We start from the raw sequence: 14,330 nt of genomic DNA, 5'->3' as shown, positions 1-14,330 counted from the left end.
CCCAAAGCTCTGGGGCACCTGGTAGGCTCCTGCTCCCAGAAGAAACCAGCAGGAGTTGGCATCACAACCAGTGCCTCACCAACAACATCTGGGGGAGGCATGCCAGCTCTGTGGGGCTATGTGGGTTTACTGTCTCCCCTCCCCTCCCCCACCCATTTAACATGGCCGCCACCCTGCAAATCTTCCCCCAGTCAATAAAGCGCTTCAAACGCAAGCGCTCCAGTGTACTGCTTGCCGTCCCAGAGAGCAGCGGAGGGAGGATCAGCAAAGGCTGGAACAGCCAAGCTGTTCCGCCGAGTAGGGGAGAGGAGCAGGAGTGGGCAGCTGCACATGCGCACGGACCACGGAGCGTCGCGCATGCGCATTTCCCGCCTGGGCGCCGTGAGGCCGCATGGCGCTGAGGCGGGCCGTGCTGCGGGCCGGGACCGGGGGCTGCCGGGCGCGGAGCACGGGGCCGGGCTGGGAAGGCTACGAGGCGCTGCTGGAGCTGTGCCAGCGCCGGCACTTCCTGCGCGCCGGGCAGCCGGGCTTGGGTCCGCTGGGCGTGGCGCTACGTGGGCAGCTGACGGCGGAATGGCGGCGTGCGGGGGCCGCCTGCCTGCAGCCCATCTTCGCGGCCGAGGGCCCACTGCAGCGCGCGGTGGGTGGCGCCCCGGGGGCGACAGTCGAAATGCGCCGCGGCCTCCTGCACGGTACGTGCGCCCGCCGCCCCCCCTTCCGCCCCGGACCGGGCTGGGGTGGGTCCGGCCTTGCGCCGTGGTAGCGGCTGATGGAAGGCTTTGCGGCTTCAAAGCTTGTGGTGCGCATGCGCGGACCGGGGCGTACCGGCCTTCGGGGACGCGGTGCTATCGTGGGCGGCTTTGGGCTGCGTCTGTTTGTCTCTTGTCTCTTTATCTGTCTATATCTATATATATACATACACGTGTACATGCGCATGTGTGTGTACACATACACACTTTGGCTAGTCTATAAAGTGAAAATTTATCCTCCCTTTTATTTCAGGCTAGGCAGCAGCTGTCTCGGGCAGCATGTGGTGAAGCGAGCTGCAGCTCAGGAAAGCTTGGGCTGCATCTGTCTCTCCATCTATTTACGTGTGTGCGCGCACACGCACATACGCACTTTGGCTAGTCTATAATGAAAATTTATCCTGCCTTTTACTTCAGGCTAGCCAGCAACTGTCTCTTGGACAACATGTGATGAACTGAGCTTCAGCTCAGAAAAGTGTGGGCTATGTCTGTCTATCTCTATCTCTCCATCTATTTACACACTTGCATGTTTGTGTGTGTACTTGTACATACATATAGCGATATAGATATCTCTATAGCAATATCTATATATCTACCTATAGCTCTAGATCTATATAAATAGCTACAGAGATATATACAGGCACCCCCGGCTTAGCGCTCTTAATTGGTTCCTGGGAAAACGGAGCGTTAAATGAAACTGAAAGTATTTGATGACCCAAGACAGCGACCGCAAGTTTTTTTAATGGGTCAAGATAGCGACCGCGGGCATTAAACTCACTGAGCACCAAGTGAAATCAGGTATCAATTTTAAATGAGTGTTATAGTGAAATGGCACTAAATGAAACAGCGTTAAGCGAGGCTTGCCTATATATATATATATATATATATATATATATATATATAGATGGATGGATATGTGTGTGTGTGTGTGTGTGTGCACAGACATATACACACTTTGGTTAGTCTATACTGTACAGTGAAAACTTACCTTAGCTGTTACTTGACTTCAAACTAGCTGTCCCTTGAACAGCATGGATTAAGGGAGCTTCAGCTCAGAAAATTGTATGCTGTATCTGTTGATTTACATACGTATATATGTACATGCACACACTAGAGGTGGACTGATATATCAGTCCATATTGGATTGGCACCGGTAAAAGAAAAATTAACATTTTATTAGCAATTGGCTTTTTTTGACTAGTGTAGCCAATAATGTCATCGATAAATGCTGCGTGTAGGCATGCAGCCAGAAGTGCAGCCCGGCAACTGGGTCAGCAGCACTTGGCCGGTAAGTCTATGGGTGGGAAGGGGTATGGGGCAGATCAAGACTCCCACAGGGAGGGAGGGAGTGGGGCTGGAGCAGGTGCTGCCCAGTTGGGGTGGGGTGGGGTGTGTGATGAAGCCGCAGATGGCTCGTGTGGGGGATGCGGGGATGGGTGGGTGGCTCCTTGCTGCTGCATGCACCCCCGGAGGAGGCATGGGGGGCATTTGTATCCCAGATTTGCGTGTGGGGCAAGGGCAAGCTGCCTACTGCAGGCATGGGACCAGGGGCTGTGCCAGCCTCTTCTGAGAAGTAGGTCTGGGCTGAGACTGCTTGGGGTGGGCCAGGCAGCAACAGCACTGGGGGGGGAGGTTACAGGGGGGCTGTGGCCACCCCAAAGGTCACTGTAGCCCCCCTCCCAGTACTGCTGCTGCCTGCCCCAAGTGCAACCCCTACCCAGCCCTCCACCAGGAAGAGGCTGGTATAGCCCCTGAGCCCACAGCAGATAGCCCAGCCCTGCCCTGCACACATCCAGGGGGTATATGCCTCCTCTAGGGGTGTGGGCAGTGGCAGGGAGCTGCCCACCTCTCCCCACACCCACTGCATGAGCCACCTGCAGCTCCATCCTCTGCCCTGCCCTGTCCTCCCCCACACCCCCTGTTCCCCACAGACTTACTGGCAGGTCACTGTTCTCCAAGCTGCAGGACTGAATGTTGGCTATCACACTGGTATTGGCTGATATGGCTGGATAATAGCTGGCCATTGGTATTGGCCAAAAAAATCCTTATCAGTGCACCCATAGCACACACTTTGGTTAGTCTATAAAGTGCAAGTTTACCCTGCTTTCTACTTGACTTCAAAATAGCAGGCAAACAAGTGTCTTAGCCACTGATGAAGTGAATGTTAACTTAGGAAAGCTTGTGTTCTATCAATACAGCTCACATGCACATGCCCACACACCCTTCCTCCCTCCTTGCATTCAGCCTAACATTGTTACCTACATTTTTGCCCATGAGGGAAATGCAGACTTTCTATATCAGTGTTTCTCAGGTTCTTGAGACTTAAGGCCCCCTTCGATAGATTTGAGGCACCCCCATTAGGAAACTCCAGCTCTTTTCATTCCTTTTTTGACTAAGGAAAAATAGAGTAGTTCTGTTGCAAAGAACTCAAAAACCACAACAGTGATTTTTTTTTTTTTTTTTTTAATGTTGTAGTTTCCTATGTGAAATCTCTGGGTTTGTCCTGTGAATCACGTTTACAAATCTAACAGTGCTGACATTTTATGTCACCCTGGGGCACTCTTGAAATGATTTCAAGGTACTCCAAGGTGTCATGTACCCTGGTTGAGAATCACTCCTCTAAATAGAAGTGATTAGAATCAGTAGAAAGGCTTATTATGCATCTATGATTTAGTTGATCTCGAAGGTGCAAATCTACCTTGATTCTGAAAAACATGTGCTGCCATCAAGTTCTGCACATACTTTGCCTGTTTAGTCTTGAAATGTCATTACTTTTACCCCTTTCCTCCCTTGTGGTACCTGGGCTGCAGCTGTCTTCTGTGGATACGTTGGAAAGTATTACTTTTGCTTGTAATAATTAAGATGCTTCTCATAGTTGCAGGTATGAATGATTTGTCTCTTGACAGGTGCGCTTGAGCAATATGTCAGTTGTCTGGAACTGGTAAACAAGAGGCTGCCTTATGGACTTGCTCAGGTTGGAGTTTGCTTTCATCGTGAACCAGATTCTGAGACTCCAGATGAAAGCATCACAAGGTACAGTAATGACAACTGACAGATTTCTTATTATATTTAAAAGAATGCTGACTACTTTTACTTCTTGTTTACATTTTTGAATTATGTCTCTTGCTTTTCCCTTGTTTTTTTTTAAAGGAGTTAACTTGCTCACCTTGCTATTGTTTAAAGAACAGGCGAAAGGACAATGTCTTCCCTTGTGTGGTTTAGCTCCGCCAGAACTATAGGACAGTGGCTTGATTATTGGTTACGCCAGAGGCTCCAGTGGTGGAGAAAGGTAAATATGGTGTTTGTTTCTTTTTTAAGATAGAAAGTTTTTGCAATATTTTTGCAATATTTATCGGGGGGGCGGGTAAAGAGCACAGCTTTTATGTTTACAACATAATGATATTGGCACGTATTCACTGCTGAAACGCAGCCACTCTTGAGGTAAAAAGCTATTTACAAGTGCATTACAATGCTGCCAAGCAGATGTTGATGTGATTTACCCAAATTAAAGTTTTCATTTTCTTAAGTAACTTTAAGATTAGGGTGTTGCATCTGAGGTAACATTTTGCACTATGAATTATAATGTCTATTTTTCATGAAAGGTTAGAGGTCTGTTCATTTTTCTTCTCCCCCCCCCCTTTTTTTTTTAAAAAAGATTGCAATTCATTTAAGATACTCAGTAGATGGACTTCCTTTTTAAACCACCTCTTGTTTTCAGTTTGCAATAGGTCCATCTAACTTCACCAGCAGTGACTTTCAGGATGAAGAGGGAAGAAGAGGAGTTAACTTGTACTACAGCTTTCCTTGGGGAAAGGAATTGATAGAAAGGTTGCAGAATCTGGGAGATAAAGAATTGCTACAAATGTATCCAGGGGATTGCTCAAAATTGCGTGTAAGATTCACTTTGTTTTATTTGTAAGTTACTGAGAAGAGATACAAATGTTCCCCTAATGTGTAAATGGCATTTGTTCTTTTAAAATAAAGGGGTGTCATGGCATTTTAGATTATGCATTTAACAGACCTCAAAAGCAGAGAAGGAAGCTGAAGTGAAATTATTCTCTCAATCCCAGGCCTGATTTTTTTTAATATTAACATTGAGATGCATTGGCAGGGTAGTGGGGGGAAAGTTGTCTGGCCTATGCTATATACCTGTTCCTTGGGTAGACTTCAACTGCTGTCAAACTGTATCTTTCACCAGCCATAAGTTGACTTAAAAATGAACTGTAAAGGTCATTCTCACTCAGCCACTTGAAATGTTTCGTATTTGATAGAGTGTGGCTTAATGTACTGAAATGATGTAATTGCTTCTGTAGAAAATGCCATCTTTAGAAAAATAAAATGAGAGCAAGCCAGAGAGACGTTTCCCATGTGCACCCATGCAATAATTTAAATGTCCTGCTATATATTGTAGGTTATGAATAAGCATTTTAATGCACATCATTTCAGTTTTTCAGTACTGCATAGGAATATTACAGCAAGTGAAAGGCTCTTATGTGGATAAAATCAGGATAGCAGCTTGCAATTCTAGCAAACTAAAGGGTGTGGGGTAGAGTTTTAGATGTTTGGGGAAAATTTCTCTAAGCCTCACTGCTATTTGATTTTTATGAACTTTGAATTTCAGCCGGTTAATAGGTTTAATATGTTTAAAAAGAAGTTCTGGCTACAGGTTCTAAGAGTATCTTTTACTAGTATAACGTTTACACTTTTCTACTTGGAAAGCTTTATATACAAATACTTGTTCTTCAGCCGGTAGCTACGAGATTCAACACACAGACAAAAAGCTATGGGTTCTGCTACTAGAGATACATTCCTTTAAATAGACAAAGATCTTTTGTCTTGTACTTTTCCAGTTCAGAGTTTTCAGTTCAGTGTTATAGTAATTCTTAGAGATCTGCACTAGTTGCTTGTTTCTTTTCCACTTGTGGAATAAATCTTCATTAAGTGTCAACATGCAAAATCCAAGAGCTTTCCTTTTTCTCTGCCACGTACGAGATTGGCAAAGGTTGCTCATGTTGGCAGTCTGATATAATGGCTGCTGACAGGAAGATTTTCCAAGGAGCCCAGTTCCTGCCTGGATATGAAGTAGCCGCAATATGCTGATCAAGTTGTAAGGCTAGTCTTCTTGGGAAAGGTGGGGGGAGATATTTATTTTAGTAAAGGCTTGGCATTTCTTCTGTTTCTTGCTATAATTAAATTAGTTACAGCTATCTACTGTGAAGCTGTACATGTGGTTGGTAGTTTCTTGAATATGCATTTGGTCTTGAATAGGTCAAGGGAGCTGAGTTTGGGATCAGTGCCTCTGTGTATGAGTGCATGCACATTTGAAGTAACATTGTTTTTGAGGGTTGATATTTAATTTTTTTCTTCAGGCCCGAGATGGAAGGAAGAATGTTGTTCCTCATGTGCTCTCTGTGACTGGCAATCTGGACCAAGGAGTGTTAGCATATCTCTGTGACTCCTTGCAGTTGGCTGAGAGTTCTTTAGGCAAGAAAACTTCACAAAGACAGGTGATTTTCTTTTAGCATGCCTGGAGATAAAGGTTTGTGAAAATAGCAAGCTACTGAGACAAGATCTATACCACAGAGTTCTGCTGAAAAAATCATGGACCTTCACCAGCATTGCTTAGTCAGCTACCATGGTGTGGAGGCAGCTGCGCTGACAGAAAATAGTTTTTATTGCCTTAATGTTATTTGGAGGAGATGGTATAGCGATGCTGGTAGAAAACACCTTTTGTCAGCATACACCTCGTCTCTGCTAGGGGCTGTAGTGGCATACTTATACCACTAAAGGCTCTTCTGTGATGTAGGCAGCTTTAGTGTTGCATGGCGTCTGACTCACTTTATCTTAACCTAGGATTTTGTATAGTAAAAACATGTCTGTACATGTGGAATATATATTGTTTGTTCAGCAAAGCAGTCATTTTTTACTAGTAAAAATATAAATGGTCATAATACTCTTTTTTTTTTTTTTTTTTTTATTTCTGTTTTATACATTTAGTGTTTTTATGCAGTAACCTGTTGCTTCGTCTGATGTTTCTAGGTGCTTAAGCTTCACCCTTGCTTAACGCCAATCAAAGTGGCCGTGGACATGGGAAGAGGCCCAGCAATGGATCTGAGACAGGTATATAATGACTAAAAGTTGGATTGTGCAATTCTCTGTGTTCTTGCTTTATAATTCTGGTGGTGGGTTCTGGATTTCTTGGTCCGATTAGAAGAAATTTTGCTGCTTTGCTACTCTGCAGGGGGTGGGGCTTAGTTGTTAGGGAATATTCCCAATGGATTTTTTTTTTTTTAAATAGAAATGAGGTTTGGGGGAGTAATAGAGAGTACTTCAGGCTTGAATACATGCTGTCTTTGGCAGCATTTATAAAACTGTATTTATAGAACAATACAACTAACTGTATTCAGAGCAAACAAAAATAAGTATTTAATTTAGCTATTTCTAATTTTAGGTATTAAATGCCAGATAGTACGTGTTTGCTTATTTGAATATATTTTGGTATTAAATGTGTACCCTAAGTATCTTTTAATCCTTTTTAGTCACTTTAGTAACATAAATACAATCTTCAGATAGAAACAATGCTTTTTTTAATTGTCATGTTAAGAAATGAGCATGGAAAAGATGCATCTGAGCATAGTTTTTGAGTGGTAAGGTATATATGAAAATTGAGATGTTAGTATTTATTGCTCTCCTTTGAGTGCGTGTATTACTGTATATAAATCAATATTGTATTAAACATTATATTTGCGCTTTTGTGTAAAACAGATATGTTTCTCTGAATATTTCAAATCATCAAATCATTCAAATCCCTTTTTATATGTGTATATATAGGTTTGTCAGGGACTATTCACCGAATTGATAGAAAATGGAATTTCTGTGTGGCCTGGATATCTTGACACCTTGCAGACATCTCAGGAACAACTTTACGCAAAGTAAGGGAACACAGTCTGGCAAATAAAACAAATGGTTGGATAGAAATGTCTTTCATTAAAAGAGCAAACATTAGCTTAACTTCTGTGCAAAGTCACAGAGAACAGGGAAAAAAAGTCTGAAAACAGTAGTTGGTTGGTTTGTTTGTTTGAGAGCTTATTACCACAAAGATTGCTATAACTAAAGAACTTCAGTACACTATTCTCTCATCGATACTAAAACTAGTTGTATTTTTGAGTGGAAAATGGTAAAACATTTGAGGAAGTCCCTGTGAAAAATAGTGTTTAATAACATGATTAATCTAATTAAAAAAAAAAAAGCTTACAGCTGCTTTTGCATGTGGACCCACTTCTGTATTTCATGTTTAAGCAAGTGATTTGAAACAGTAATTATTTACTGTTCACTGAGACTCTTACCAGTTGCATAATTCTCTCTGTGCAGATTATCTGCACAAGTGATTGTGATTTGTGCCATTAAGTTTTCTGAGAACTGGTCCATAATTTACACTGTGGAGGGATGATAAGTTGAATGAGTGTTTTTTTCCTCTTAATTTTAATTGAGCTTTCACTAAGAAGCAAAAACCACATACTATTTTAATATACCAAAGTTAGTAAGTTAAAATAAAGCTTGTCTACTAGATAATTGCAGGAGAAGAATTACTATTTCTCCAATAAAAATATTCCTATTATAGGCTACTAAATAAAACCCCTTTTGTTCCAGAGAAACCTAATAGCTTGTAGCAATATAACTAGAAGGTCAAGGTGATGAAAGTGAGAAAGGAACACAGTACAACACGCTGTGTATTGGATACAGTACAACATAACCCCAGTCTGTGTTGTCTATTGTACACCAAAGCTATAATGTTGTAATGGGTGCACTCGTTCTTTGGCAGGTATGATGAGATGAGCATCCTCTTCACAATCTTGATCACTGATGCTACTCTGGAAAATGGAATAGTCCAGCTGAGAAGCAGAGACACCACCATGAAAGAAATGATGCACATTTCTAAACTGAAGGACTTCTTAACCAACTATATTACAGCAGCTAAAAATGTATAAATTAGAATCTCTCTAATAAAAGGGTTTGGGTTCTTCCACACATTTTTATATCTGAACTGATTTTTTTTTTCCAAGCTTTCACTGAACCATCAGTGGCATAAATGAAAAGCTAGCCAGAACTTAAGATTCTTAGTGCCCCATTTCGCTTTCTTAGGCAGCATTCCTCTTTGTTTATATGGCTAGGAGAGTGCCTATGGCATCCTCCAAATTTGATGCTGTTAAAGCAGTATGGTGCATCAGTTCTTTATCAAATCCTAATTCTTTATGAAGGTTTTCTTGCCTCTGCTGAAGAGGGGGACAAAACCAGGTTTGTCCATGGAAAGCATTAATCCCACTCAGTTTCAGAGCCCCCTAGGTATGAAATGAGGGCACACCTTTCTGTTTGGGGAAGTTCTCTAACATGTGGCCTGTGCAACCTGAGCATGACAGATCCCAACCTGATCTGTCAAGTGTGGTTCTGCTTCTCCCTTTGTTGTAGGCTAAAAGATGTGTCCTAGGAATCTAGCCTCTTGGAAGAAATCCTGTTTAAAACTACGTAATACAGCAGTCACTGATGCATTGTGACAGTTTCTGGTCTTTGCTGCAAAGAGAAGATAAACAGAACCTAATACACAGTATTTAAAAAAACCTTAACTATAGGAAAAAGTCAGCTGGAAAGCAAAGGCATGTAATATCTTTGATACTGATGCTTGTTTATGTACAAGTACACTTCTTTATGATGATTTTTTTTCAGTTAGGCATTTGGATGATGGCCATTTCTGACTAATTGAAATGTTACTGTTAAAATGTATTTGCATTTTGATGATGACTAATCAATTTAAATAGCTATGTCATGCATGTTTTTTTCAAGCAATACACTTACGTAGCTAGGAAGAGACATTTGCCACAAAGTGAACAAGGGAGTTGTTTTTTATGTAATAAATTGGACTGTCAAGAAGCTGAAGAAGGACTTGCTCTTGAATTTGTATCAGAAAAGACTGGGGTTTTTGTTTCGTTTTTGGTTTTTTTAATCATCTGGCTACTAAATAATTAGGCCATAAAATTAACATCTGAATACTTGCACCACAGAATCGTACAGCTGGAAGGAGCACCAAGAGTCATCTAGTCTTAGCTCCCACAAGGATCCAGAACTTACAATTTTTAAACCATCCTAGATAGGGGCTTATCCAGCCTTGGAAAACCTCCAAGGAAGAGATCTACAACTTTTCCAGGTAACTTGTTCTATTGTCCTCCTTGGCTATAAAAAGTTATCTCCTAGTTTTGGTTTAAATCTGCTTTCCCAGTTTTTAAATCCATTGCCACAGGTCCTACCTCCTGAAGCAAAGAAAAAAATGTTTCTTCGTTTTCTTTATGGCAGCCTTTCAAATATATTTGCTTTTCTTCCAGTGCAGGCTCAGTGTTCATGCTAGCACAAGCCTATAGAAGTAGAGGTTCTCTTTTAAATATTTTGTAATTTATTTTCTCATATCATCAAAGAGAACTTACCTTGTATTCTGCTTATGAAAACTTCAGAGTAGTCAACTGTATCTGTGCTCAAGTTCACTAAAATAGAGTAGGCACAATGAATAAACACATACTGGATAGCTTCAGAATTAAGTTGTTGAATTTTATACCAGAGAGGTTAGTAGTAGAACTGTTCAAATTGAAAATTCTACTTGGATTTGGACATTATTTAGCTTTTTTTCCCCAGAGTGTTAACTATTTTATTGTACAGAACATTTCCCAAAATATCCTTTTTTTTTTTTCTTTTTTTTTTTAAAGACATCAGCCCCCCAAAACAGCAATACTCTTGCCTTCTATTTCTTTTCTAATGGTGCTTTTCCCAACATTATTATAAATATCTCTTTTTTTTTTTTTTTTCCTTAAATTTCTTGGAAGAATTAGTTCCACCCTTTGAATTTTTTTTCCTGGAAATTCATCAGTGGTAATATCAATAATGGGCAGGAGGCTAGTACTATTTTTAGTGTTAGAGTTTCCAAGAAGAAACTATGGCTACTGAATCAACTTCAGATGCATGATATTTCAGGGAGACTGTTTTCTCTGAAAGAGAGATTCTAGCAACAAAGGGGACTTGCAGCTAGAATCCTAATTCAGAGGTGGATGGTTAGCACTAGCAATTCATCTTCCATTGTATTTTGATGTCTGTTAGGAATGGATTCTAGATGTGTCTCGCTTTTCAGTCGCTTGTAGAATGCTAAATACAAGGGATCCGTCCCTACAGAATGACATGCTTAGTCTCCCCCCCCCCCAAAATCCTGTACTAAAAATCAAACATCTTACTATAGCACATTTTAATTGTATTTCAAAAAAATGTTTGTCCTTATTTGACATCCATTTGCATAGTATATATTGTATATTGGGTGTGGCTGGGGGAAGTGGGAAGGTTTGTGGAAGGGTGTGGGTGGGTGTGAGGTTTGAGGGGGCTGGGTCCAGGGTTTGTGGGTTGGTGTGTGCCTCCATGGTGCACAGCCCCTGCTGGTAACAGTGGCATCAGCAGCAGTAGGCAGCAGGTGCTCATGGCAGGCAGAGTCCCCACAGTTGTGCGCCAGTTTGGCTGAGCCCCGGGATCTGCCCATGGCAGCAAGGAGCTGGCCTGGGCCAGCCTGCTGGCATGCAGCTTTGAGCAAGACCAGATTGGCTGCCAGCATGTGGGATGCCCAGCACTGTGAGCAGGCGCTGCATGCCATCTGGCTGGGCTGGCTCCATGCCTCCTTGTGGGCCTTCCAGTTGTCCAATGGGGAGCTGCATGTGGAGGTACAGAGTCAGCCAGGCCCTGCCCAGCAGTGCACACTCCTAGCTGTAGTGCTAGGAGCCCCACATGCTGGTACAGAGCCAATCCAGCTGGCCTGATGGCACATGGTTCCCAGAAATAGTGCTGGGAGCCGCACATGGTAGCATGGAGCTCACCAAGCCCAATGGTGTGCAACTCCCACAGCTCCAAGTTCTCGTGCCATCAGGCCAGGCAGGCTGTGTGCCACCACGTGCGGCTCCCAGGTCTCCTTCCGGGAGCCACATACCATCGGGTCAGCCAGGCTGGTTCTATCCCAGCACATGGGGCTCCCAGCACTGCAGCCAAGAGCACGTGCTGCTGGGTCAGGCTGGACTGGCTCTGTGCCTCTATGTGGGGCTCCCAGCCTAGGATGCGGCAGCTCCCCTCCCCACTTACCAGCTGTCTGGTTGCAGGCCCTTGTGCCCATGCCTCCACATGGGGTTCCCAGATGAAGTGCTGGGAGCCCCATGGAGGTGGATGCACATGGCCCTCCCAGTCTGCTGGAGTGCAGCCTCCAAAAGTGCTGGGAGTCCCATGGAGGTGGATGCACATGGCCCTCCCAGTCTGCTGGAGTGCAGCCTCCAAAAGTGCTGGGAGCCCCATGGAGGTGGATGCACATGGCTGCACTCCAGCAGACTGGGAGGGCCTCCAAAAGTGCACCTCCTGCTAGCTGTCAGAGGGGCAGCCATGGGCCACAAATATTTGTTTTTTGGAGAGGCCTTGCTGGCCGGATAGAATAACCTGCCACAGGGCATATTTTGCCTCCCCCTGTTTTAGAGTAAAATTTAAAGTTATCAAGCCTTGAAAATAGCCTGGCTACAAGTAAATATTTGACTAGTGTATCAATGCACCTTTCATGGCAAAATACCAAAGAGTTTTTGACCTTGCTTAGCATGACAACGTATCAGACTTAAATTGGTAACTGCATTTCCAGAATGTTAATCATACATGAAGTGCTCCATTCTGCACACCCTTACAAGACTTACCTCTATCTCCTTTCTCTTTTCTAATAATTGAAATGTTGGCATACTGCTGTTGATCAGATTCATTATTTGCTGGAGAAAATCAATTGAAAAGGAGTTAAAAGACAAGTTGCAAGGAATTATAAGTAGCTGGATTTAATTTTGGGAAGGGGGACAGAGTGCGACTCAACCTGGGGTATAAGAAACACAGTATCTTAATGCAATCAAGGAGACATTATGTTTAGTGCTGTCCTGGGATTATTTTTTAGCTGTTTGAGCAAAGTGGCTCTGGACCATGTCAAAGTTGAATAACATTGAGAGAGAAGAATTAAACTACTTTTTGAACAGTACAAAGCAAAATATGGAACCTGTGTGCTCATTTTGCAAGTCTGCTATCAACATACAAGTCCTATCTTCAGAGCTTATAAATGAATGCTGTGCAGATCCAGGTGCTCTCTTTTTTTTTTTTTTTTTTTTTTTATCAAATGTTATTTCATTTTCGTTTTATGTTTTAGTGGTTATTTTTGTCTACTCCACAGATACAAGTTTCTCTTCTAACCCCTTCTCCAGACAAGTTTCTAAGGTTTTCAACTCCTTTGTAGTGATTGGTATTATCAGGCTGCTGGTTTGTTAGGTGGCTGGTATGAGGTACTAATTTAGAGCCTAGTCTCAGAGATGTTTAGCACCGGGACTTCTAGCTAAGTCCAAAAGAAGTTGCATTGACTTAATTTGCATCTCTTTCATCTGACACTCAAAAGAATTATCTCTATTAGTTAGAACTAGTTAATCTTATTCTGTTGTCAAACTTCTGTATGCAAATGTCACGAAAGAAAGAGCAGTGTAAACATTACCAATCTCAGTGTATATCACACAGGTTTCTGACTCTGTCTGGTCTGAAACAAAACCAGTGGCTGATTTAGGTGACTTCAATTTTCCTGCAAGATAAAGGGGAAAAAAGTGATAAAAATATCAACTTCTCAAAAAAAAAAAAAAAAAAAGTATGTCGTGTGACTTTTTTAAATGATGATTTTAAATAAAGCAGTTTTTGCCAATGAGCATGCCTTAAAAGGAGTGCTACTCAAATCTGACAGTGTCTCTACTTTGTATGTAGGTACTGGGAGAGGAAATGAGTTGTTCCCAAATCTGTATTTTAAGTTTCGATAGAGATACTAGATAAAAAATGAGTTGTTCTCAGATCCAACAGGTGCTACATGTGGTTTTATAAAGAGAGTTTTCCACTTACCTTCCTACCTTAAGATCCTGATTGTGCAAACACTTACGTAATGAAAGAAGTCCTATTCAATGGAATCAATTATGTAAACAAAGCTATGGACTTGTATAACTTGTGATGGGATTGGGGCCTAAAACATTGCCAACAATCATTTTGCTTGGATGTCTGCCTTTAAAAAACACTTGGAGTCAGTTGAAAAGAGAAGGATGTCTCAAACTCCCCAAGCAATACCCCAAGTTAACTTTTCATTTGGGTAGGCATTTTGTAAGCAAAGGTCTTACTTTCCTTCCAGAAAATGTTCAAACCCACCAAAGGAGTGAGAGAGAGAATCAAAAGTAACTTACTTGCTTTATACCAAGGAAGGAAGAGAAATGGAATTGCCACAGCAATCACCATTACCACCAGCAGGAGGAAGACCACAAGAGAAATGCAGAGTAGATAGGAGATGCCTGCCTTCTCTGTAAAAAGATGAAAAAGGAGGCTTATAGAAACATGCACCAAATTTCATTTTGTTTCCTGTTCATAGTTTTTTTTCTTTAAGTTTAAAATAATCAAGCCCTAGCATTTCTTTTCTTAGTCTGACATGCCAATAGTAAATAAAACAGTAGCATGGCATGGGATCTGCGTAGGAAG

General features: G+C 42.1%; 2 protein-coding genes across 7 annotated transcripts in view; one reads left to right on the top strand and one right to left on the bottom strand.

Annotated features, from left to right (window-relative positions):
- Positions 1 to 352: 352 nt before the first annotated feature.
- POLG2 (DNA polymerase gamma 2, accessory subunit) lies at positions 353 to 8,778 on the top strand. Of its 2 annotated transcripts, none has more exons than XM_090060203.1 (8): positions 353 to 640; positions 3,653 to 3,779; positions 3,930 to 4,035; positions 4,465 to 4,638; positions 6,116 to 6,253; positions 6,786 to 6,866; positions 7,578 to 7,678; positions 8,569 to 8,778. In XM_090060203.1, exons 1-8 carry the CDS (start codon positions 358 to 360, stop codon positions 8,732 to 8,734), a joined length of 1,176 nt encoding a protein of 391 aa, XP_089916329.1. In that variant the 5' UTR covers positions 353 to 357; the 3' UTR covers positions 8,735 to 8,778. The 2 variants fall into 2 exon arrangements, with proteins under 2 accessions (XP_089916329.1, XP_089916328.1); XM_090060202.1 differs by having other exon boundaries at positions 353 to 692.
- The window catches only part of MILR1 (mast cell immunoglobulin like receptor 1), a 21,468-nt gene continuing 14,823 nt past the window's right edge, over positions 7,686 to 14,330 (bottom strand). For all 5 annotated transcript variants that reach the window (XM_090060199.1, XM_090060197.1, XM_090060200.1 and 2 more), the window contains 5 exons: positions 14,042 to 14,155; positions 13,318 to 13,401; positions 12,491 to 12,559; positions 10,220 to 10,276; positions 7,686 to 8,617 (listed from right to left, as the gene is read on the bottom strand). In XM_090060199.1, the coding sequence (XP_089916325.1) occupies positions 8,613 to 8,617; positions 10,220 to 10,276; positions 12,491 to 12,559; positions 13,318 to 13,401; positions 14,042 to 14,155 (329 nt within the window). In that variant the 3' untranslated portion in view covers positions 7,686 to 8,612. The remainder of the gene's footprint in view (positions 8,618 to 10,219; positions 10,277 to 12,490; positions 12,560 to 13,317; positions 13,402 to 14,041; positions 14,156 to 14,330) is intronic.

Source organism: Crocodylus siamensis, chromosome 8 (assembly GCF_052110815.1).
Source record: "Crocodylus siamensis isolate JL-2025a chromosome 8, ASM5211081v1, whole genome shotgun sequence".
NCBI lineage: Eukaryota > Metazoa > Chordata > Crocodylia > Crocodylidae > Crocodylus > Crocodylus siamensis.
This window is presented reverse-complemented; position numbering and strand designations above follow the sequence as displayed.

Bases quoted from the DNA above. Each gene is read 5' to 3' on its own strand.
- POLG2 (XM_090060202.1), top strand. From the start codon at position 392: ATGGCGCTGAGGCGGGCCGTGCTGCGGGCCGGGACCGGGGGCTGCCGG. The intron at 3,780-3,929 runs GTACAGTAATGA...TATTGTTTAAAG, and splicing joins CCAGATGAAAGCATCACAAG to AACAGGCGAAAGGACAATGT. The intron at 6,254-6,785 runs GTGATTTTCTTT...TGATGTTTCTAG, and splicing joins AGAAAACTTCACAAAGACAG to GTGCTTAAGCTTCACCCTTG.